Here is a 22,220-nt window from a genome sequence, read left to right as displayed (position 1 = left end):
ACTTTGCAACAAAGGTAATTCTTTCAGTTTTCCACCATCATTTGTTGATTAATTTCTCCAGGTTGTATGCTGTCGAGCCAGTCGAACTTGGATAGCCTACATGTAAGTCTAAAACCTTCATAGCTAAGATGACGTCATTGACGTGAATCACCAGTCCTGACTGGACTTCTGTTTGATAAATTTCAGGCAGACGTAGTAGAGCGCCATGAAGACCAAGCACACGGCCAGCAGCACCAGGTAGCACGAGTACAGAGGATACTGGTTCATGCTCATGGCCTCCACCACCTGAACATACAACACACACACAAGCTTTATGCACTAAAGTATTGGGTGGGTTACACATCTACTTTACAAATGTTTTTGTTCATACGTATTTATGATTTGTCTTTTGTTATTACAATTATTATATATTTTTTAGAGCGGTGTAACGATTATTATCCCTCGAGGGTTGGGGGTCATCTAGTGTGAGAGCGAAGCGAGATTTCAAAACAATAGAGCAATGATTTATTAGGAGTAGCAGTTATTTTGTATTCATTATCATTTAAATGCCCTGTGTTAATTCCATCTAGTAATATAACCGAAGGCTTTCAAAATGATACATTTTTATTTAAATATTTCGTATTTATTTTTCAATCAAAAAATATAGTTCTGCAATTAGCAATTATTTAATGCTGATTTTGCATTTCCTAATCATTTTTTATTCTTATCAGTATTAAACCTAAGTAGTAATACATTAAATTATTGTTACTATCTACTTCCTTAATGATATTTTTCACCTCATATCTTAAAATAAGAATAGTATTTACTATTTAGGTTTAAATAAACATGATTTAACATCTCAGTTATCACTATGATGTTTTAATGCTTTTCCCCCTAATATTGTATAAGTTTAAAATTACTGTTGATTTTATGTTCAGTTAATATTAACATTGATTGGAAATAGTGTGCATGACTATCTCATAAAGTTTTAATGCAGGCCAGGTTTAATTGTATTAGACTATTCTATATAATATCACTGAGGGATATGTTGCAGACCCACCCTAATAAGTGAAAATCTGACAAGAATCCATATTAAAAAAAACTTGTTTTGAAGTCGTTTTACCCATCCCTCGTCCTTTAAACACTATATATATTCAACTGTAAATGTATTTTATCATTTAAAAAATATATATAATTTCAAGCATAAAGTGTATAGCATGTAGAGTAATGTCGGTATTGAAGCGTCTGTTTACAGGCATGTGCCTTTAAGAGCCGGGGCCTGGTGGGGTGGTTTCGGCGTCGCTCCTTGTGAGTGTGTGGGTGTGAACTGTGGCTGACAGCAACTTCTGCGTTAGTGTGCTCACTGTGTTATACTGTTCTCCCGGCGTCCAATAAACGGGTGAAAAGTGCATTGGCGAGTGGCAACTGTGGCGTTCCTTTCCCACATGCGAGCACTAAGTAGACTGCTTCTTAGAAAAACGGGATATTGCAGGGGAATGTTGTCCTCCACGAGAATAAGTTTTGTTCTTTTTATTTTTTAAGCAAATTAAGGAATGAGTTAATGTTTATCTTTGAAAATATGTTGCACTCACATATATTCCATCCACTTGCAGTGTGAAGTTGCCGATGGTGAGGGGGTATTTGTTCCCTCTGAACTGCACCAGAAGAAGTCCCTCAAAGCCCCAACGCATGAAGGAGGTGTGAGAGAGCCACGACGCCACTGCGATCAGTAACTATGAATTTTTAAAACATCGACGAACCCACCCTGACATACCCAATGACGACTCGGAGGGTTTTCTCACCCAGCCACATGTTCTCAACACTGATGACGAAGCCTCCGGTCAGGTAGAAGACTGTGAAGAGTGAGTTGCCCATGAAGGCGGAGGTCTGCAAGGTGGGCAGCGCGGCAGCCACGAAGAGCGCCATGGCGCGGCTGCAGTACACCATCAGCCACACCAGCAGGAAGTTGAGCAGGAAGCGATCCGGAGCTTCGTTCAAGCCCGCCAGCCAGTAGATTGGCAGAGCGTAGACCAGGGTGAACACACAGTGCTCAGGTAACTCCCCCAGCACCTGGAGACACAAATGGGCATTTTTACAGCTGACCAAATGATAGCATGTTAGCATTTGCAATTCTCAATAGAAATAGTAAGACAGAATGCAAAATCTGTATCATTCCGCCTTAGCTATCTCTGTCCAAGCTGCTATTGTGCTATGTGTTAGCATACCAACTGTTAGCGTATTACCATTTTGTCGACTCTCATTCGAAATAGTACCTAACTACAGGCAAAATCGTTTTTGATCGATTTTCTCTACTTGATTGCTATCTTGCTATCTGTCAAAATACCAACTGCGAGCATGTTACCATTGTATTCACTCATTAATCAATTATTTAAAATTATAACAGACTACAGTGCAAGATTTAAAATACTTACCAATATACCTTAGTGCTTACTCTAATCAGGTTGCCATCTTGCTATTTATCAACATTTTATCACATACCCAACTACAAGGCAAGATTTAAACACCTTATCCAGCCGCGTTAGTACTTTCTTTACCCAAGTTGATCTCTTGCTACAGTATATGTTTGCATATTAGCATGTTGGCCTTTTACACTCTCATTTGAAATGGTACCCGACTACAGGGACAGAAGTAAATTCCTTATGATCAACCTTAGCGCTTTCTCTACCCAAGTTGCTATCTTGATGTACATTAGTATATAAACTGCTAACGTGATAATATTTTTTAATTAGAAATTTCACTTGATTAGTGGGTGGCAATATGTCAAATCCTTATTGATCAGCTGTTGCACTTTTTATACCCAAGTTGTTGTCTTCTTATATGTTTGCATGTTAGCATTTGATCAATTCTCAATAGCTAGTACCCAACTTTTTTACGGTTTGAGAGTGTATGCAGACAGACTGTGGGTCCACCGTGGAGCGAGGCTGTTCCCTATTGGTGACTTTGTGTACTATACCTTAGCGAAGAAGTAGGAGGTGACCGAGTACATGCCGTCTTCCAGCTCATGGTAGAGCATGGCTCTCTCTGTGTGACCTACAAAGAACATTTCCCAAGGATTTTATGCATAATATACTTTACATAGTGCCACCTATCTAAAAGCTGCGCAATATTGTTTTCATAACATCTTTGGTGGTGTCCCTAATAACGTTTTCAGAGAGTTAGCAGTGGACTTTGGTTTAAGACATGCTGGCTTCTCAAGTCATTATCTGTACACTTAATCAACTATACCGTCTTGTGATTGAATGTCATATAAAGTCCATCATCTTTGATAACTTATAGAGGAGGACATTGAATGACCTGAAACTGTAAAGTTGATAGGGGGTTTAATACTAAAGTGCCGTGTGTGTTCTCACATTTGGCTATGACGTCCAGCACCACAGCGAAGGGAGTGAGCGCTCCTATCATGTAGAGCAGGGCCACGGTGTCCTGAATGGACAGAGGCTGGTCTCCGGCACCGTAGTACAGGCAGCCCACCAGCAGGGACATGAGCAGGGCCTCCAAGCCGTGGACCAACAGGGTGACCAGGTCTCGGTAGTCGTTGTACATGTGGCGCCTGGCGGAGGAGCAGATGGTTGGCACCAGGATGTTTTAATTTTTTTAATTTAATTTTTTTTTTTGGTGGGGGGGTTGCCCTGCCCTGACCTGACCTGATGAGGATGGCAAACTGCTGGAGTCGGCCCGGTAGTCTGTCTCTCTCCTTGGAGATGACGACGACTTTGTCTCCTTCACCCTTGTCGGGCTGCAGGCAGCTGCTGCAAATAGGGAAGCAAATGCAGTTGTTTTTTTTTTTAAATCAAATGCTAACATTTAGTATGGTAACAGTTGGTGTGCTAACATATTGCAAGATAAACATGAGTACAACATCATTAAGGAAGATCTGGAGTTTACATTTTGCCCTGCAGTTGGGTACAATTTTTAATGGGATTTGATCAAATGCTAACATGCTGACTGATGGTATGTGTCATATAGCAAGCCTTGGGTAAAGAAAGCGCTAAAGCAAATAAGTCTGGATTTTGCAGTTGTATTATTTCTGATAAGTGTAAAAAAAAAAAAAATTCTAACATTTGGTATGCTGACATACTTACTGTCCGCGATAGCAAGATGACAACTTGAGTAGAGAGTTCTACGTCCGAGTGATAAGGATTTTACATCCTGTCTTGTAGTTGGATACTTTTTCTATTGAGGTGGCAAAACACTAACATGCTAAACACTGGTATGCGGACATATAGCAAGATATTTCTAATGAGAGTTGATCAAACGATAACATGCTAAGAGTTGACAGCGCTTAGGCAGATAGGTCTGTATTTTACCTCTTGCCCTGTAGTCATGCACTTTTTTTTTTTATGAGGGTTCATAAAACAGTCGCTATGCTGACACATAGCAAGCTAGCAACCTTAGTCCAGAAAGCACTAAGGCATATATCTATAAGGATCGTTCATTTTGCCCTGTAGGTAGGTAATATTTCTAATGAGAATCGATAAAATAATAACATGCTAACAGTTGGTACATGACATAATACAAGACAACAACCAGGGTAGACCATTCTAAAGCATATTAATAATGATGTTTTATCTTGCCCTGTAGCCGAGCACTGTTTCTAATTGGGATTGATAAAATGCTAACATGCTAAGTATGAAGCGACCTGTCAGTGTGCGTCAGGGCCGTGCTGCTTTTCCACATGTGGTCATCGGTGTCACGGACCTTTTCCGAAAACTGCTCCGCCAACACCTGGGATCGTTCCCTACACTGGGCCTCTTGCTCTGGACTACGACGGTCTATACTGATCAGGTCCACTAGTGTGCAAAGACAAGAAGCTTTTTAGAGATGTTCTACGTGGTTACAAGGTGGAGAACTCGAAATGTCCTACCATAGAAGTCGGAGGGGTTGCAGTACCGCGGGCACGGGTGTCCCAGCGCCATGAAGTACGGCACCATGTCTCGGGCGGCACCGCAGTACACGGCCGAGCCCGATGAGAGCAAGACTACCAGGTCGAAAAGCTGGAAGATGTCGGAGCGAGGCTGGTGGACAGACAGGAGAACCAGACGATTCCCCCGGGCCAAGCGGGACAGCGTGATGACAAGATTGTGGGCCGTGAAGCTATCCAGACCCGAAGTGGGCTCGTCCAGGATCAAAATACCTGAAACCCGAAATGGTTGGTTTGGGAATTGGTGTGTTAACTGAAACAGCTCCAGAGGGTTCTCTTACCTGGGTTCCAGAGGAGTTGGACCGCGATGCTGACCCGCCTCCGCTCTCCTCCAGAAACCCCCCTCACGTAGTCGTTTCCCACCCTGGTGTGTGCGCACTGTCTTAGTCGCAGCTCTGCGATGACGTCGTCCACCTGAGAAGGGGAACATGGCCAAAATCTGGTCAGACCTGCATCGACTTTGTCAAGAGTTGTCAAGGCTACGGCCTCTGGAACTTTTTAGAACCCTGCCAACTCCCAGACTTGATCGGACATGGACTTGGATGGACCATTGTCAAATGTTTTCAAGGGTACGGGACTGACTACTCTTGAACGGTATTTGATACTCTACCGACTAGTTAATGTGGTCTGACGGGGATGGACCATTGTCAGAATTTCTTTCGTTTTTTTTTATTTCCAACTATTCTGAATCCAGTTTTTGGAATGCCACCATTTATTTTATCTATTTGCTATACTGCTTATCCTGTTCAGGGTCGCTGTGAACTGGAGTCTGTCACATCTGACTAGTGGTTGTCAGTCAATCACAGAGGGTTATGTAGCGTTGACGTTTAATCTGGGTATTTACAGTATAAAGTGTGGTAGCATTTATTGACAGTCCTCAATATATATGAAACATACAAAGGGCCTAAATTACTATTCCCAAGAGGCCACTGTCACACAAAAAAACAAAGAAAAACCGCGCACAAGTACCGACATTCTCCGCCAATGAATGTCCTACTGCCGCTGTAAACAGATCACCACGGGTCCACACGAGGGACAGCAAACACCATATGGCATAAAATGACAAAAAAAAAAAAAAAAGGGGATCCGAAACTTTTCCAATCCAGGAAATAAATCCTAAAGAGTAAGGGCACTGGTCGTGTCGAGTTGCATACAGCTGACCACACAGCCAGTGTTGAATCAAGTGACTGTGGGTGCATATGGTTGCCTATTTCTGTGTGCCCTGTGATTGATTAGCGACCAAGCCAGGGTGTAAATCCTAAAGAGTAGGGTCACTGGTAGTGTAGTGGTGCAAACGGCTGACTTTCTTTCCAGCTTGCGTGGGTTCCAGTGACTGTCATTGGGAATGGTTGCCATATCTGTTGGCCACCAATCCAGATTTGTTTTGTTTAGGGCCTATTGAGTTAACTGAAGCCCCATTTGCATTGTACCGGTTCTGCCCCAACCAGTCTGGTTCCTCCCAGTGTGGTCGCATTTCCATTACACTTTTTTGAGACTGGGCGGTGACAATGGACCGTTCCTCAGAACCTCCTCTGACCTGGTTCTAAAACGCAGGCCGAGGAGGGTCGTGACGTTACTATTATCTGATTGGCTGACAGATGTAGGCATTTCTTTAAGGCCTGTTGACGTCCCTGCCATTTGTTTGGCCATTGAATGTTTATGCTGCTGAGCGTAGTTTTCGTCCACTGAATCAAAAAAATTATCCCGCCCCAATCCCTCCCACTTTTGATTGGTGCAATGCAATGTAATGGAATTGTAATGCAAAAGCAACAGAGGCCAGGCCAAGCGAGGCCGGGGCAGAGCAGGGCCAGGTTGTTCTGGAACTTGTAATGGAAAAGCGCCATTTATGTTACCCTCTGGTCCCGCTGGGCCTGCGTGAAGTGCGTGGGCAGCCTGAGTTTGGCCACGAAGGCGAGGGTCTCGCGCACGGTGAGGTGAGGAAGAAGGCGGTCGTCCTGGCGCACGTGCGCAATGCTCTTCTTCACCAGGTGAGCCGTGTTGGGGCGACCGTTGATCAGAATCTGGCCAGACGTCACGCCGCCGCCCTCGTCGCGACACGTGATGATGTCCAGCAGCGATGTTTTACCACATCCTGCAGGGGCGCAACCATGCATTTATGATTACTTTTAGTCGTAGTAATAGTAGTTTCTGCGTTGCTGAATTGGCCTTAAAATGAATACGAAACTCTCCAACTTTTAAGATCCTCCATTGTCCAAACAATTCTCCACATGGATGAATGAAAGTGTGTTTAAAATATATTGTCAGTGTACCAGAGCTTCCAATGATGGCCAGCATCTGCCCACTGCAGACGCGCAGGCTCAGTTTGTCGATGGCTGTCTGCTTGTTGCCTTTAATCTCCCACGGCAGCTTGAACTCTGACAGCCTCTCGTACCAGGGAATCTGTGCCGCTGTGTCCACCTGTCAACACACACACACACTTGGAGCCACAAGTCGAGACTGCATGCACGTGTTTTGTGTGATCTGTTTTGAGGGTGTTTTCACCTCATAGTGCAGGTTATTGACTTCCAGCTGGTTGCAGTCACCGCTGTATGTGAAGTACAGGCTGCTGTCCTCCTCTGACGAGAACAGCTGTCTGTCTGGGTGCAGCTGAAAAGCAATATATTTACAACCTATATTCTAATATAAAAGTGTTTCTCTTGGCTGCACTGCTTCCAGTATGTGTTTGTGGATGGTAGAGTCATTGTCCAATCAGATTTCAGCCTCTTTGTGTTGCCATGTCAAGCTAATCTGCGCAGGGCTTTCAGAAATAATTAGTGCTGGCAAATGTAATTTAAATTTTGAGCTTTCTTTAACCAATCAAATTTCAAATTTGTCCTCCACCGCCCTCGATGACGTCAGGATGTGTCCGTCCGCTGAATGGTTGGTTAGAGCAAAACTTGTTAAAGCCAACTTCGACTAGCAAAATAAATCTGTAATAAATCTGCACACAATACATCTGGTGAGTATATCTATTTTCTTTTTTTTTTTTGTTTTTGTTTTTTTTAAATATTGATTCTGAAATGCTCCAGATGATGTATGTGTATGTCGTTATATTCCCTTTTTTGTATCGTATTTTTTTTTCTATAATTTTGGCATGATAGTCGTGGTATTAACAGATGGATTAAGTGGGATCAATCCACAGTGAAGGCCCAAATACCGTGCATTTGCATTTACTTGCAACAGGACATTACATTAGGTGCACAGGCATATAGAGCTACATAAGACTTGCAACATACAGCAATAAACAGATCAAAGTAAAATGGAACATTGTTTTAGTAAAGTGTTTTTTTTTTTTAGCGTACAGCCCGTGTATCGAAAATGTTCCTAGGAGTGGTACCTAATGTTGTGGCTGAAGAATTGCAATTTGTTTTGCCTTGTGTTTTTACCTGCATGGGTCCAGAGTCCCATGATGTAATGCTTAAACAAAAGTTCCAGGGAGAAAAAAATGAATTCTTAACGAAGCACATGCTCATAACAACAGCAAAGAACACGATTGAACCCACCATATGATATTTGAAGGACCATATTTTCAGCATTCCTCTGTTGTTTCCTATTAATTAGGACATTTAAGATATTTGTCAATGAAATCGAGTTATTCGAAGTGCACATTTAGAAGTTTCAAGTAATTCATACTATAGATACATACCTCCTGCATAGATCAGAATGTTTTAACATCTGTGCATGTTTACTTAGAAATTAGGAACATGCTTGAAAAAGATTTACGCCAAAAATGGAGAAAAAAATTCCAATAAAAATTTGAAACTATTTTAAGCAATTAAATATTTGTTTTGTAGGTGTTAGTACGGAACACCGTTGCTTATTTTTTCATTCAAAGAAGTGTGATTTAGTTTGTTAGACCTTAACAATAATTAAAAAAAAAAAAAGTAGTCTTGTTGTAACCTTAGTTCTGGTTCGCTAACCCTAGCTCCAAGCTTATTTGTACTTTGTGGATCCCTGGTTCCAACCCTAGTTTAGTTATCTAACCATAACAATTGCCAATGAGTCAAATCTATCCAGTAAACAGCCCATTTAAAGAATCTAATAAAACACTACAAATAAATGAAAGCAAATGAGGATGTCCAATTAGTATCAATGACTGACCTGTGAGGATCCGTTGGTGTGACTGAAGCTACTATTTGTGTCCATAATGACGCAAGATGCGGGTTGATGTTTGTCTGGTCAAATGGTCAATGCAGCCCCTCTCCGCACCCCTCCTCCGCCCCTCTTCAACCTCTGCTTCTTTTTTCCACTCTTCAGGATTTCGCTCAACCCCCTGTGTTCCCGTGTCCTGTCGAGGAAAAGTCTCCTCCAAAATGATGTCCCGCCACCTCACATGTTCCGTGCCGCGTTCTAGAACACGCTGCTCGCCACCCCGTCTGCTTTATACGAGCGTGGATCAAAGTTCCCTGAGATAAGGCCACATGTCCCAGCAGTGTGTTTATGGCTCTCTCTGGTTAGTCTAAGGGGACCTGGAGCTCATGTGGACGCGGTTTAAAGATGAGCAGACAGTACTCTGTGCGGCTGGAGAGTCCCGGCCAGGACAGCGAGGCCAAAGAGTCCTTCAAGTTCGTGTCGGAGGCTGTGAAAGACGGCGGAGAGGAGACAGCCGAGCCGCGATGCTCGCTCAGTGTCAGCAAGCTCACCTACACAGTCAGGTAAGCACACTTGGAACTGGAGATCCTGTTCTAACCCCCTTTGCTGGTTGTCTAAACCTAACCCTGGTGCGAACCTAACCCTATTTGTAACCCTAGTTCTGTTTTACCCCAGACCCTAATTCTAGTTGTAACCCTGATACTAATTTTAGCCCAAGACCAAATTCTCTAATCCTCACCCAAAATGTAACCATAGTTTTGACTCTAGTAAGAATTCTCTAACTGTAGTTGTCACCTTCTACCACTAATCCCTTTTCTGACCCAAGTTTAGTTCTAACCATGACTTGTTTTTTAAACCAATTTCTAGTTCTCCCACCCCAAAAAAATGGTCAACATACTGTAGTTCTGGTCGCCTTACCAATAGTACAGTGGTACTTCGACTTGAATTTTTCAAGGCATGAGCCATCGCGTGATTGATTTTTCACTTTGACTAGCAAGCAAAAATTTGAGGTACAAGCGCTAGATGGTTTGGCAGATACTGACCATGTCTTCGCCAATCCCAGTTGAAGTTTGTCAACCTAAATATAAAACAAAGAGAATTACACATTGTGTAGTTGAAAACGACATCACTTTGCCTTAGGATTGTCCGCTGCTTAGTGCTAACACACAATGCAAAACGCCAAAGATGGGCTAATGAATATCATCAGTGTCTTTGTGTTACAACCCTGTAAGTAACATATTTGAACACAACAGATGTAGACAGTCAATATAACATAAAACTCACAAGCATATATTCCTTATCCTCTGCAGCAAACGACTACTCTTACTGCAGCTGAGCAGTTGTGATCGTCTCCTTTGTGTATATCCCGTATGTCTGAGTTATACTGTCCATGGTGGCCGAGGCACTCACATCACAGTCGTGATGCACAAACTGTTTTATGTTCTTACATTCTATTTATTTGTTATAACTGTTAGTATAATACTACAGGTGTTATTTTCTTATTATAGAGCCCGTTGCAAGAAGATGTTGATTTTCTTTTTTGGGGGCGAGGCCGGAACAGATTATGGCACTCCCATACATTTCAATACGGAAAGATGATTTGCGATATGAATGTTTTCAGTTACTAGCGTGGTCACAGAACAAAGTAAACTCATAAGTCAAGGCACTACGGTAATTATTTCCTACTCCTAACCCAAATGGAACTATTTGTAGTTCTAACCCTTGGCATGACGCTAACAAGTCCTAACCCATTTTGTGGCCCTAGCTCTAGTTTGAACAATAAGCACAATCCTACTACTAGTTCTTGTAATAGTACCAGGGGAATCAATTGCTATCTGGTATTATTGTTCAGCCTTGGCAGAGGATTGAGATCTAAGGAGGGTCTTTATGTCCTTGCAGCGAGCGTGTGGGCCCCTGGTGGGACTTGCCCTCCTACAGGAAGCGATGGACTCGTCAGATCCTCAACAACGTCTCCTTCCACGTGGACAGCGGGCAGATTATGGGTATCCTGGGCAACTCAGGTGGGGTCCCAGCTCAGATCCTGGCACAACTTGTTGCCAGGCAAAATTGGTGACGCACAATCATTAGACAGCAAGTCGGCATAGTGCTCTGCAGCCCCAAACAGGAGGGAATGGACAAGGAGAGGTGAAAGGAACAGGAAGTTGAAGTACTACAAAATTCTGCCGTAATTACAATAGAATTACTATACCATACATATTATAAGGTAATTTTCTTGATATTAATGCTAAATATTTTTCATCCAAGTGCCATATGCTCGATCTGGTGGGGCACTTCAAAAATTGCCCCTAATGCAAATTGAACTCAGAGTCGTGCCATATATTGGCACAGGAGGCCAATAAGCACAAGCTTTACTTAATTACATTAATTCCCCCCAAAAAAAATTTCACTCAAGTGCCATCTGTGGGCCGTGGTGGGACATTGCAACACTTGTGGTTCTCCCATTTAGTGGATCTCGTGGAGCACTGGAACACTTGCCCCTAATGTGAAATGGAAAATACTGTGTGTGTTTCTTAGCACAGGATGCCAAAAATCACAATTTTAAAAACATAAAATGAATTTAAATTGTCAATATAAAAAAATAAATTAAAACATTTCAAATGTTCACCGTAGCTAGCCAGTCACAGGGAACCTAAAGACAAGCAGCTATTCACATTCACATTGACACCTAAGGACAATTATTGCGTCTTCAATGAAAATAACATGCATGTTTTGGGAATGTGGGAGGAAGTCGGAATACCCGGAGAAAACCCAGGGATAAGTGGTATAGAAAATGGACCCTTGGGTGCCATCTAGTGAATCTCGTTGGGCCCTGCAACACTTGCTCCTTAATCAAAATGAAATGGAAAATAGTGTCATTTTTCCTTCAGTTCAAGATCGAATGCGTATTTTTGTATTCTACAGGTTCCGGAAAGACGACGTTGTTGGACGCCATCTCGGGAAGGATCAGGAACTCTGGCACCCTGTTGGGCGAAGTCTTCGTCAACGGCAGGAAACTGGCGAGAGAAGAATACCAGGAATGCTTCTCTTATGTGCTGCAGGTGACGCACACACACAGCTGTAATCGTAATTTAGCCCCCCCCCCCCCCCCCCCCCCCCCCGCCAACCTCACCTCCACCCGCCCACCCCCACACACACAATTTTGCAGTTATACTATCCAGCACCCAATTGTAAGAGAATATACTCTCCTAATTATTATTCTAGCTACAGTTAATGTAATTTATCATTGATGATCATATTTATCTACTATTTGATTCCGACGCAAGCTCTAGAGTTTAATTTTGATACTGCAGCTTAAAGAAGGCATTGCCATTGTTAAATGACACTTGGCTGGGGCAATCACATCACTTAGACTTTTTAACCGCAATTTAAGATTAGCTTCCCCCCCCCCCGCCCGCCAAATGTAGTGTGCAACGACAGTGTTAAGTGAAATAACTGGCTATGACCTCTTTGTAATTAAAAGCCTCTCGTCCAGTGCTTTTCAAAGTGTTCATCAAAAATGAGGTTTTATTCTTAAAAAGTGTATTGCAGTTTGAACCTGTAATTTGGATTATTTCGGGTACCACGAGATGGAGCCTGCACAAGACAACACTTTGAAAGTCACTGCTCTATGCTATTGTTTTAGCCATAATTGTTGTACGTGTGACCCTCATAGTACACGAATTATTGCATTTAAAATTGTGGAAAACTGGTCGACGACTTGTTTCTGGATGTTCCCCCCACCTTTCAAATATGACTTAAGCCGCTGCGCACACAACAGACATTTTGCACGTACTGTAGCTATTTGGGTTAGCAAACTCTAGGAAGAAAGTCTTGCCAAAGGTTTCTTAGTACTTAAATTAACTTTGAGGTCCTCCATGGCCTCCTCATGCTCCTAATCTCTCAGTGAGAGGTGCTCAAGTGTATCCAAAGCCTGAATTAAAAAGACTGTATTAAAACAGCCCCTTTTAAATTATCTCCCCACTTGCTGATAACACAAGCACGCCCACACACACACACACACACACTTGTCCATCGACTCTAAGCTTTGTCATTAACTTTGGCTGCTAAGCTGCAGATGAGGAGCTGATATGAGCACCTGATATTAAAGTCATTCACATGAGAGACTCTGTGGAGGAGTGCAATTGGACCGCGTGTTAATTGAGCCAGGCTGTAGGTTCAAGCTGTGTGTCTGCGTTTGTTACAATCTATTCAATGTGCGTCAACAGTTTTCACCATGCATCAATACAGATTCTTCACCATCCAGTACCCGAGTCTTCGCCACTCATCAATACTCTTTACCATGCATCCACATAGAGTCTTTGCCATAAATCAACAGTCTCATCCAATATTCCCTTTCTGTTTCTTCTACCAGAGTGACAACCTACTGAGTTATCTGACTGTGGAGGAGACTTTGACCTACACGGCACAGCTGGCCCTCAGAAAGCATTCTGCCAAAGCCATCCAAAACAAGGTGGGACTACACATGTGCAATAGATGGATGGACAGAGATTAGAAAAATGATAATAAAATAACAATCACAATAATTAGTTAATTTAAAAAAGAAAAAAAAAAGAAAAAGGTCATTTCTCATTTTATTTACAAAAAGGGACATTAATAATAAAGAACACTATGTTATGGGAATTAAAACTACTGTAATAATACAAGTAAAATACTATAAAAATAATAAATATTTTACATAACAAAATGAAAAATAATATTTTATTTGTATAATAAAAAATGAGTAATACATTATAAGTAACATTTCTTTTAAATATATAATAATTGAATATATTAAATATCCTTGCTTGAATATTTGGGTCCCTTGAAAGGTGCAATATAAATCTTATCTAAGTTATGATGCAATGATGATGATGACGAAGATGATGACAATATTATTACTAAATCATTACAACATCAAACATATTACAATTATTTTTTTAAATATTACAATAAAGGAGAAATTCATTGATATAATTTACAATAATACATTGATATAATTTACGGTAATTAGGTGCATTAGTAAGTGCAATGAAGGGTTCCAATGTGTATATAGAGTCAGTATTGTAAATCTGTATGTAATTAATAAATGCAATAGTCATTAGGCAGTCTCTAATATTATGAAATATAAAATGTAATTTTTTTATACATTTCTAAAGGTGTCATCAGTGATGGCTGAGCTGAGTCTGAGCCACGTGGCCCACAGCGTGATCGGCGGCCGCGTTTTCCCGGGAATCTCCGGAGGTGAGAGGAGGAGGGTCTCCATCGCCAGCCAGCTCCTGCAAGACCCCCGTAAGTCAGCACTGAGGGGAAGGTGGAAGAAAAATTCTCCAAGAAGAAGAAAGATGGGCGTGAAAGTAAAGTCTTCTGTTATCAAAGCACAATGAGAGAGAGTGAGGTCTCTGGGCTCGTTTTATCAGCTCTGCGGAACTCCACTGAGGACGAAGGCCCTTGTCCTCATCATTCAGGATTAGAATGACCACGCACGCACATGCGCGCGCGCACACACGCACGCTTAGAATGTGAGGAGTTCCCATTCATTTCCACTCCAATCGAGCAGAAAATGAATTAATCTCCATTTAATTGCACACTGAAGGACAATCTTTTAATTGTCCTCATTAGACTAATGAAGTAATAAATAAGTCAGCCCTTATCTGCGACGAGTCGAGTTTAAAAGTTTAAACCGGGAATGATGTCATCGTCGGCAGGGGTGATCCTATTGGACGAGCCCACCACGGGCCTGGACAGCATGACGGCCAATCAGATTGTGGTGCTGCTGGCCGAGCTGGCTCGCAGGAACCGCGTCGTCATCGTCACCATCCACCAGCCTCGCTCGGAACTCTTCACGGTAAGAACACACAAAGTCAAATGGCATTTGATTTAATTCTCAATATAGTCAGACTTGAGTAGCAGTGGCTCGGGTCGCCAGTTTGATTCCTGCATAGGCCCTGGACATATGCGTGACAATAAAAGAATTATATGAAGTTTATGAATCGCTGCTGGTGGGCCACTGCCCCTGTGTCCCTTTAATGCCGTCACCACTGGTTGTACTCGTGTTTTATTGTTTTTTTTTTTTTATTTTTTTTTTTTATGTGACTTGTGACCAAATGGTCGCCACTTTGATTGCTGCATACCCCCTGGACATAGGGGGGCCTAGAAAAGCATTACAGGAGATTTATGAGTTGCTGCTCTGTATTAAATATTCTGTAAAAGACAACTTGGGTAGGAAGGAAAACAGAACCATTTACTACATCTGGTGTAGCACTGCCTCCTCTGCGTTTGTGGCTTGTGACCAAATGGTCGCCAGTTCAAGCCCATAGTCCCTGGGCTGATGTGTGACTATAAAAGCATTATAGGATGTTTCTGAATCGCGGCTCTGTCTTAAATATAAAAGAAATCTTGGCTCGAAAGGAAAAGAGGGCTGACTAAAAATGTTGTGGTGGGACACTGCCCCTGCTTACCCTGTAATTTATATTTAATACTGATTGTACAAAGTTTTTTATTGATTCGTGTCTAAGTAGGGCAATGGAATAACAGCCCCTGGATATAGTCGACATACATGACCTATAATGCTTTCAGTCAACCCTCTGTCTAGGGGCGGTCGTTGCATATTCCCTATGCAGGACTCGAGATGGCAACCATTCAGTCATACACAAGCCACAGTCATAATTTTCTACACCAATAAACTATGGACCGACAAAGTACAGCCAGTGACTCTACATTTGGGGCTGAAGGGGCAGTGCCCCATCAGATGGAGCAGATGGCATTTTTACTTCCTATCCAAGATGCATGTTAAATTTAATGCAAAGCAGTGTTTCAAAAACATCCTATAATGCTTATAGTCTGCCCTCTAATGTCCACAAATGCTTTTTGTCAGCCCTCTGTCTAGGGGCAGTTATTCCATACGCCTTCTGAGGGACTCAAACTGCCGACTATATTCAATATTTGACTTAGACGTGACTCTGCATTAGGGGCAGCAGAGACAGTGCCCCACCAGCTGTTTTCATTCCTACCCAACATGTATTTTACATTTAATTGAGTTATTCCACATGCAAGAGTCGTTAGAAGCCACAAGGGTGCCAGGGGCAGTGCCCCACCTGATGTAGCAAATGTTCGTTTTCCTTCTTACCCAATATTGCTTTTATATTTAATGCAGAGTAGTGATTCATAATTCTATAATGCTAAATAATCACTGCTCTGCATAAAATCTAAAAAGATTTTGGATGGGAAGTAATACAGCACTGTCTGCTACATCGAGTGGAGCACTGCATAACGAATGAATCTCAGTAACAAACATTTCCAGTGAACCCCGTTTATTGCATGTGATACGTTACAGCTGCAACAGGTGAAAGTTCACGATCAAGAGAGACCATTAAAAAAACGTTTAAAATATAATTTCACCCCTCCCACATGGCTGAAACACATTTAAATGTATTAAAACACTTGTTAAATATGTAAATGAATTTTAACACAACAAAACAATATGTATAGAAAATTCTGTGAATATTGTAGTGTCAGTGTTAAATAAATGCATGTGCCTTAAAGAAGTGTGGCCTGGTGGGATGATAGGCTTGTGATCTCATCGTGTGAGTGTCTGGGCGTGAGCTGTGGCTGACAGCAGCTTCTGCGTGAATGTGCTCACTGCGTTTTACTGTTGTAAAAACTCGAAAAACCACGGCTTAAAAACTTTTTTATAGCAGGGGTGCAAATGATGAACAGTGTTTTAGCAGGGGAACACTGTACAGCAGGTGTGTACCTGTGCTTTATTATTGTTGGACCTTGGAGGAGGTCATTGAAGAAGTGTTTTTTGTATGTGCAGGTGTTCAGCAGGATTGCAGTGATGAGTCGCGGTGAGTTAGTTTTCTGCGGCCAACCCGACGAGATGGTGGTCTTCTTCAGCCAATGTGGATACGAATGTCCGGAATACTGCAACCCTTTCGACATCTATGGTACTTGTGCCATAGACTCACACGTTTAGTAATCTACAGTGTAAAAGCGAAACGTTCCATCATTTGACGTCCCTTCCAAAACAGTTGACTTCACGTCGGTGGACACCCGCAGCAGCGAGCGCGAGGCGGCCACCTTCAGCCGCATGCACGAGATCACGTGCTCCTACCAGAAGTCGGCCATCTTCAAGCGCATGTTGTCGAGGACGCAGCAGAGCCTGCACGACCGCGACAAGGCTGCCATCCCCTTTAAGAGCAAAGAGTCGCCCGGAGGCGCTGCCAAGCTGGCCGTGCTGCTCAGGTCACTCCAAATACTTGCAGTCGGATGATTGACATCATTGTGAAAATTTGACAATACAGTGGACATCCATATATTCGTGGTTTGGCATTCGCACAATCACCTGTTCGCACATTTTGGGGGGGAAACTATTACCCGTTTTTCCACAAAAACCCACACTTATTTCTTTTATTTTGTTTTTATCTTTTTAACTCTTTTTATCTCCCACTTTTGACTGTACAGCAGCATAATTATTATGTAAATTATATTATGTAATAAAATAAACGCATGTTAACAAAATTAACAAATACAATTTTAAATGAAATTAAAACAACACAAAAAATGTAAAATAGATATGCATTTAAAGGGAACAAAATACTACATTAAAAATGAAATTTTGAGATAATGACATATAAAGATTATACAAAAACAATTAAGCATCTTTTGGTCCCTTGAATGGTGCTGTATAAAAGTACCAAAAAAAATTACACAATGCACATTTTAACGTTATTATACTAATTGAATACAATTAAAAATAAAGAATAAATACAAAATGAAAATTTAAACTCAAATAAATAATGGAAAAAATATTCATTGGTGAGGGGACTTCAATATTTAAAAAAATTATAAAGATTTATTGTATTCTCCAAAGGCGGACCATGCGGAACCTGTCCAGAGATCGTATGGGGGTCCTGATGCGTCTCTCTCAGAACCTGATCTACGGCTTCTTCGTGGCCTTCTTCGTCATGCATTTGGACGACAACATTGCTAAAGGCGCCGTGCAGGACCGCATCGGCATCATCTATCAGAGTGTCGGCGCCTCGCCCTACACCGGAATGCTCAACGCCGTCGCCCTCTGTAAGTCACGGCAGCATCCCATCTGACTTCTTGATTTCTGGCCACGATTAACGTCACTTGTTGCTAGGCAGAGTCAATCGGAAGAATAGGAAGGATTTTACAGTCCAAGAAACAGCATTATAAGATTGTAGAAAGTGTTATATGCTGATGTTATATGTTCTGTTTTAAATATTTAAAAAAAAGAAAAAAAAAAGTGCTATCTGGTGGGGCACTCTACTCGCTGCCCCGAATGCAATGTCAGAAATATTTTTATTTACATTCATTTCTAAATTGAGTAGTTGCTTTGTATGAAATGTGTGTGTGTGTGTGTGTGTGTGTATATATATATATATATATATATATATATATATATATATATAAAATTAAAAAACAGTGCTATCAACTGAATCTCATTGGGTTTCGGGGGATTATATTTCCTGGCAACAGTCACTTGTTTCTAGGCAGAATTCACTGGGTTTAGTCATAACTGGATGGAGAGGTGACAAAAACATGTCGGACAGATTAGGAAATTCATTCAAAAAAGCAGCAATATAAAGATTATAGAAAATGTTTTATACACAACTGCTCTGTATTAAATATTAAAAAAAAACTAAACAAACAGTGCTAGCTGCTCAATATGTTGGGGCACAGTACTCTATGCCCCATATGCAGAGCCAGAAATCTCATTGATGTACAGGAGTTTATGTCTGCTCTTCCAGTTTTCAGAGTTCAGCGACCTCCCTCAGTGCCTTTTAACCTACAAACCTCCACTTACTATACTAAAGTTTGTCTGTTGTTATCTTTGTGTACCTTATATGCGCTTGCAAGTGCAATAAAAAGTTAACTTTTTATGGCAGTCTGTGTGAACTGAAGTACCCTCAATTGTTAACATTCACTGGGAAAGAGAGCTAGTGAAACTTATTTGAAATACATGAATTACATATGATTTCTTATAAGTAAGTAATAAGTGTATAAGTAATGTAAATTTAATCTATCTTCCTGCGTGTCGGTAAGGGAGGAAATTATAGCAGTAGTTAAGCACTCGTGTTTTTTTCCTGTCTTTTAATGCAATATTGCTGGGCCTCCTTGACATTCTCCACAAAAATGCCAAATCTTCCTGAGAAATAATCCACAGAATGACCGACATTTTGTTTAGATAGTTACATTTAAGATAATAAATGTATGTTTTTATTATGAAATTATTCTTATTATAATTATATTTGTATGAATTATTTATACAGTATAGCTATATTTATTGTATTATTATACCGTATATTTTACATATAAAAGGTTAAACTAGTTAAAGAAAATAAAAACTATAAGCAATGTAAGCTTATCTCCGTAGACAAAAAATATAGAAATATATATTGAATATATATTTTGAAAATATATTTTTAATGTTCTGTATATTTATTTTTAATTAGAGGGAAATGAGGCGATACTGCTATTTTCAAAGTATTTTTTTTCTGCTTTCCGCTTTACAATATGTACATTTTTTATCGTTAAAAAAATATATTGTAACTACTACCTTAACACTTAATTGTACTCCGATAGAAATACTTTTTTTACGTCACATTTTTTAAATTGGTTTTATTTAAAAAATTTTGTACACTGATACGCCATTATAATATCCTATTGGCATTAAATGTATTGATCATTACATTTTGTTGCTGATTGGTTCTCCTGCCTTATATAGTAAGGCTTGCTTGCCATTCATTTCTTCATAATGGTGCTCCAGCTTGAAAAGCGCTTAAGTCCGCTCTTAGCTGTTGACTAGCAAACTTATCAGTATGCTGTATTTGTGTCGGACTGCGCCGGTAAGAGACAATAAAACACACTCCGTAAGCACCCAGACAGCCTGAGGTGGAGGCAGTCACCGTGGCTTGTGTATGTTTAAAATATGATTGCTTTCACTGTGTACCGCAGTTCCTGCCCTGCGAGCCATCGGTGACCAGGAGAGTCAAGATGGCTTGTACAGCAAATGGCAAATGTTCTTGGCCTACATCTTCCACATCCTGCCCTTCAGCATCCTCAGCGTCTTCATCTTTACCTCCTTCCTCTACTGGTACACAGAAGTACTGATTGAACTCCTACAAATCAGCACGGACTCTGAAACTCTGAAACGTGGAAGACCATCAATAACATGCGGTACACTAATTGTACTTGTTCTTTGCTGTCAAGGACGGTGGGGATGCATCCTGAGACGTGGCGCTTCCTGTGTTTCACGGCGGTGGTCATGGTTCCTCACATTACAGGTGCTCTCGTCACATCAGCGCTGACTTCAGTGTTGTCGTGCGTTTGAACTTTGGTGGGATTGCGCCACGTCTTCCAGGCGAGCTGCTGACGGTGGTCCTGTTGGGCGTGGTCCAGGACCCCAACATGGTCAACACCGGAGTGGCTCTGCTCAACATTGCAGGGATCCTACTAGGCTCTGGATTCCTCCGGTAATGCTATTACGTATGTGTCCCAAAAAGTATTTTTTGTTGTGCGAATGCTGAGAGAAAAGCATTCACGCTAGTGGTGTGTCCACATCCAGTAACTACTTATACCGCTATGTCTACTTTTTCTTTCGCTATATATATATATATATATATATATATATATATATATATTATATAATATATATATATAAGGTGACACCAGCAATGCACAGCTTTAATGAGGCTGTTTATGACACAACAATGGCAACTGCCTTGTGTGGGAATACTGAGAGACAGGCATTTAACTGTTTTTACATTAGTGCAGCCTATTAGGTGTCAAGAACTTCTTGATATTGTATAAATACTAACAGACAAGAATTGAAACAGGTGCTATGTAAAGGCTGTTTAAAATGTTACTGTTGGAATAATGGTGAGAGACAAGCATGTGTCCAAAAACATTCTTCTTTCTGATATGTGTCAATGCTGAGAGATGAGCATAAACACCATGATTATTGTCCAAAAATGACTTATTGTTGTTGTTGTTGTGTTAATGTTGCTAAATGGCAAGCAGTCACATTAAAACTCATGTTATATATGTTTAAACAAAACTGCTTCATATTGTGTCAGTGTAGAAAGGACAAGCTGTCACATCAGTTTTATGGGAGTGTGAGAGGTTATTTTGAGTGTGTGTATGAGTTTTTTTTGTTGCATGTGTGGTTTTTTTGTGAGTTTTATTGCTGTGGGTGTGTATAAGGCTATTTAGGCTGTGAGATTTGTGTGTGTGAGAATATTTTTTGGAGCGTATGAGTTTTTTTGTGCATGTGTGAGAGGTTTTTGGGTGTGAGAATTTTGTGTGGGTTTTTTTTTTTTTGCTTGCGAAAGGTTTTTGGGTCTTTTTTTTGGGGGGGGCGGTGTGAGAAATTCTTGTTTTTTTTTTTTGTTTGTGAGAGAGGTTTTTGGGTGTGTCAGATTTTTTTTTGGGGGGGGGGGGGGGTTTTGTGTTTTTTTGTTCGCGAGAGAGGTTCATGAGTGTCTTTTTTTTTGTTTTTTTTTTGGGTGTGACAATTTTTTGTGTGTTTTATGAAATATGTATAATCCCCCCCCCAAAAAAACTTTGCGGATTTCACCTATATGGTCCGGAATCTAATCTCTGCGATAAGCGAGGGATTACTGTATGTCATTTTAGAGACCATCATTGCGCCCTTTGCCCCCCGCCCCCAAGAAACATTTCTCTATTATCGTGTGAACAGGAGCACAGCGCAGATGCCGACCGTCTTCCAGTGGCTGAGCTACTTGACGTTCCAGAAATACAGCTGCGAGCTGCTCATCGTCACAGAGTTCCACGGCCTTCACTTCACGTGCAGTAAGCTCACCGAGGAGGAGATCCGACGACGATTCAAGTCATTCTCGAGTCGTGAATCGGCACTCCTGGTTTTCCGCAGACCACTCCGGTCCTTTCCCGGGACAGTGCCTCATCACGCAGGGCGATCAGATCGTGGACGAAGGCTACCCCGGCGCTCTGTCCCGCTACACGCTAGACTTTGTGCTCCTGTACTCCTTCCTGCCCGCCCTGATGCTGTTGGGCATCATCTCATTCAAGATCAGAGACAGACTGGTGCTCCACTGACTGGACGCAACATTAGGTACACGTGAACGCAACACAACAACACAGTCGACCAAACATTTGCTGTCTAATTATTTTTTTCATACGCTGTGAGAAAACGCAAGTT

General features: G+C 41.4%; 2 protein-coding genes across 2 annotated transcripts; one reads left to right on the top strand and one right to left on the bottom strand.

Annotated features, from left to right (window-relative positions):
- Positions 1-147: 147 nt before the first annotated feature.
- Positions 148-9,067, bottom strand: abcg8 (ATP-binding cassette, sub-family G (WHITE), member 8). Its single transcript, XM_061690829.1, has 13 exons — positions 9,023-9,067; positions 7,424-7,528; positions 7,192-7,339; positions 6,775-7,013; positions 5,203-5,335; positions 4,865-5,134; positions 4,640-4,790; positions 3,645-3,749; positions 3,351-3,550; positions 2,954-3,030; positions 1,782-2,049; positions 1,572-1,699; positions 148-285 (listed from the first exon to the last, which is right to left on the bottom strand). The coding sequence occupies exons 1-13, from the start codon at positions 9,065-9,067 to the stop codon at positions 148-150; spliced, it is 2,007 nt and encodes a 668-aa protein (XP_061546813.1).
- Positions 9,068-9,385: 318 nt separating this feature from the next.
- Positions 9,386-22,117, top strand: abcg5 (ATP-binding cassette, sub-family G (WHITE), member 5). Its single transcript, XM_061690586.1, has 14 exons — positions 9,386-9,576; positions 10,913-11,034; positions 11,936-12,072; positions 13,386-13,484; positions 14,170-14,302; positions 14,719-14,858; positions 16,830-16,959; positions 17,044-17,257; positions 17,886-18,091; positions 19,997-20,135; positions 20,252-20,325; positions 20,403-20,514; positions 21,741-21,853; positions 21,933-22,117. The coding sequence occupies exons 1-14, from the start codon at positions 9,419-9,421 to the stop codon at positions 22,115-22,117; spliced, it is 1,962 nt and encodes a 653-aa protein (XP_061546570.1). The 5' UTR covers positions 9,386-9,418.
- The last annotated feature ends 103 nt before the right edge of the window (positions 22,118-22,220 follow it).

Source organism: Phycodurus eques, chromosome 11 (assembly GCF_024500275.1).
Source record: "Phycodurus eques isolate BA_2022a chromosome 11, UOR_Pequ_1.1, whole genome shotgun sequence".
NCBI classification, from domain to species: Eukaryota; Metazoa; Chordata; class Actinopteri; order Syngnathiformes; family Syngnathidae; genus Phycodurus; species Phycodurus eques.
Note: the sequence above shows the minus strand (reverse complement) of the source record. Positions and strands in the feature narration are given on the sequence as shown.

What these genes read in the sequence shown, in the direction of transcription:
- abcg8 (XM_061690829.1), bottom strand. Translation starts at nt 9,067, where the DNA reads ATGGACACAAATAGTAGCTTCAGTCACACCAACGGATCCTCACAG. An exon ending in GCTGGACGTCATAGCCAAAT is followed by an intron (nt 3,031 to 3,350) that starts GTGAGAACACAC and finishes TGTTCTTTGTAG; the next exon opens with GTCACACAGAGAGAGCCATG. An exon ending in TGTTGAGAACATGTGGCTGG is followed by an intron (nt 1,700 to 1,781) that starts GTGAGAAAACCC and finishes TACTGATCGCAG; the next exon opens with TGGCGTCGTGGCTCTCTCAC.
- abcg5 (XM_061690586.1), top strand. Translation starts at nt 9,419, where the DNA reads ATGAGCAGACAGTACTCTGTGCGGCTGGAGAGTCCCGGCCAGGACAGC. An exon ending in CAACCCTTTCGACATCTATG is followed by an intron (nt 16,960 to 17,043) that starts GTACTTGTGCCA and finishes CTTCCAAAACAG; the next exon opens with TTGACTTCACGTCGGTGGAC. An exon ending in GCTCAACGCCGTCGCCCTCT is followed by an intron (nt 18,092 to 19,996) that starts GTAAGTCACGGC and finishes TGTGTACCGCAG; the next exon opens with TTCCTGCCCTGCGAGCCATC.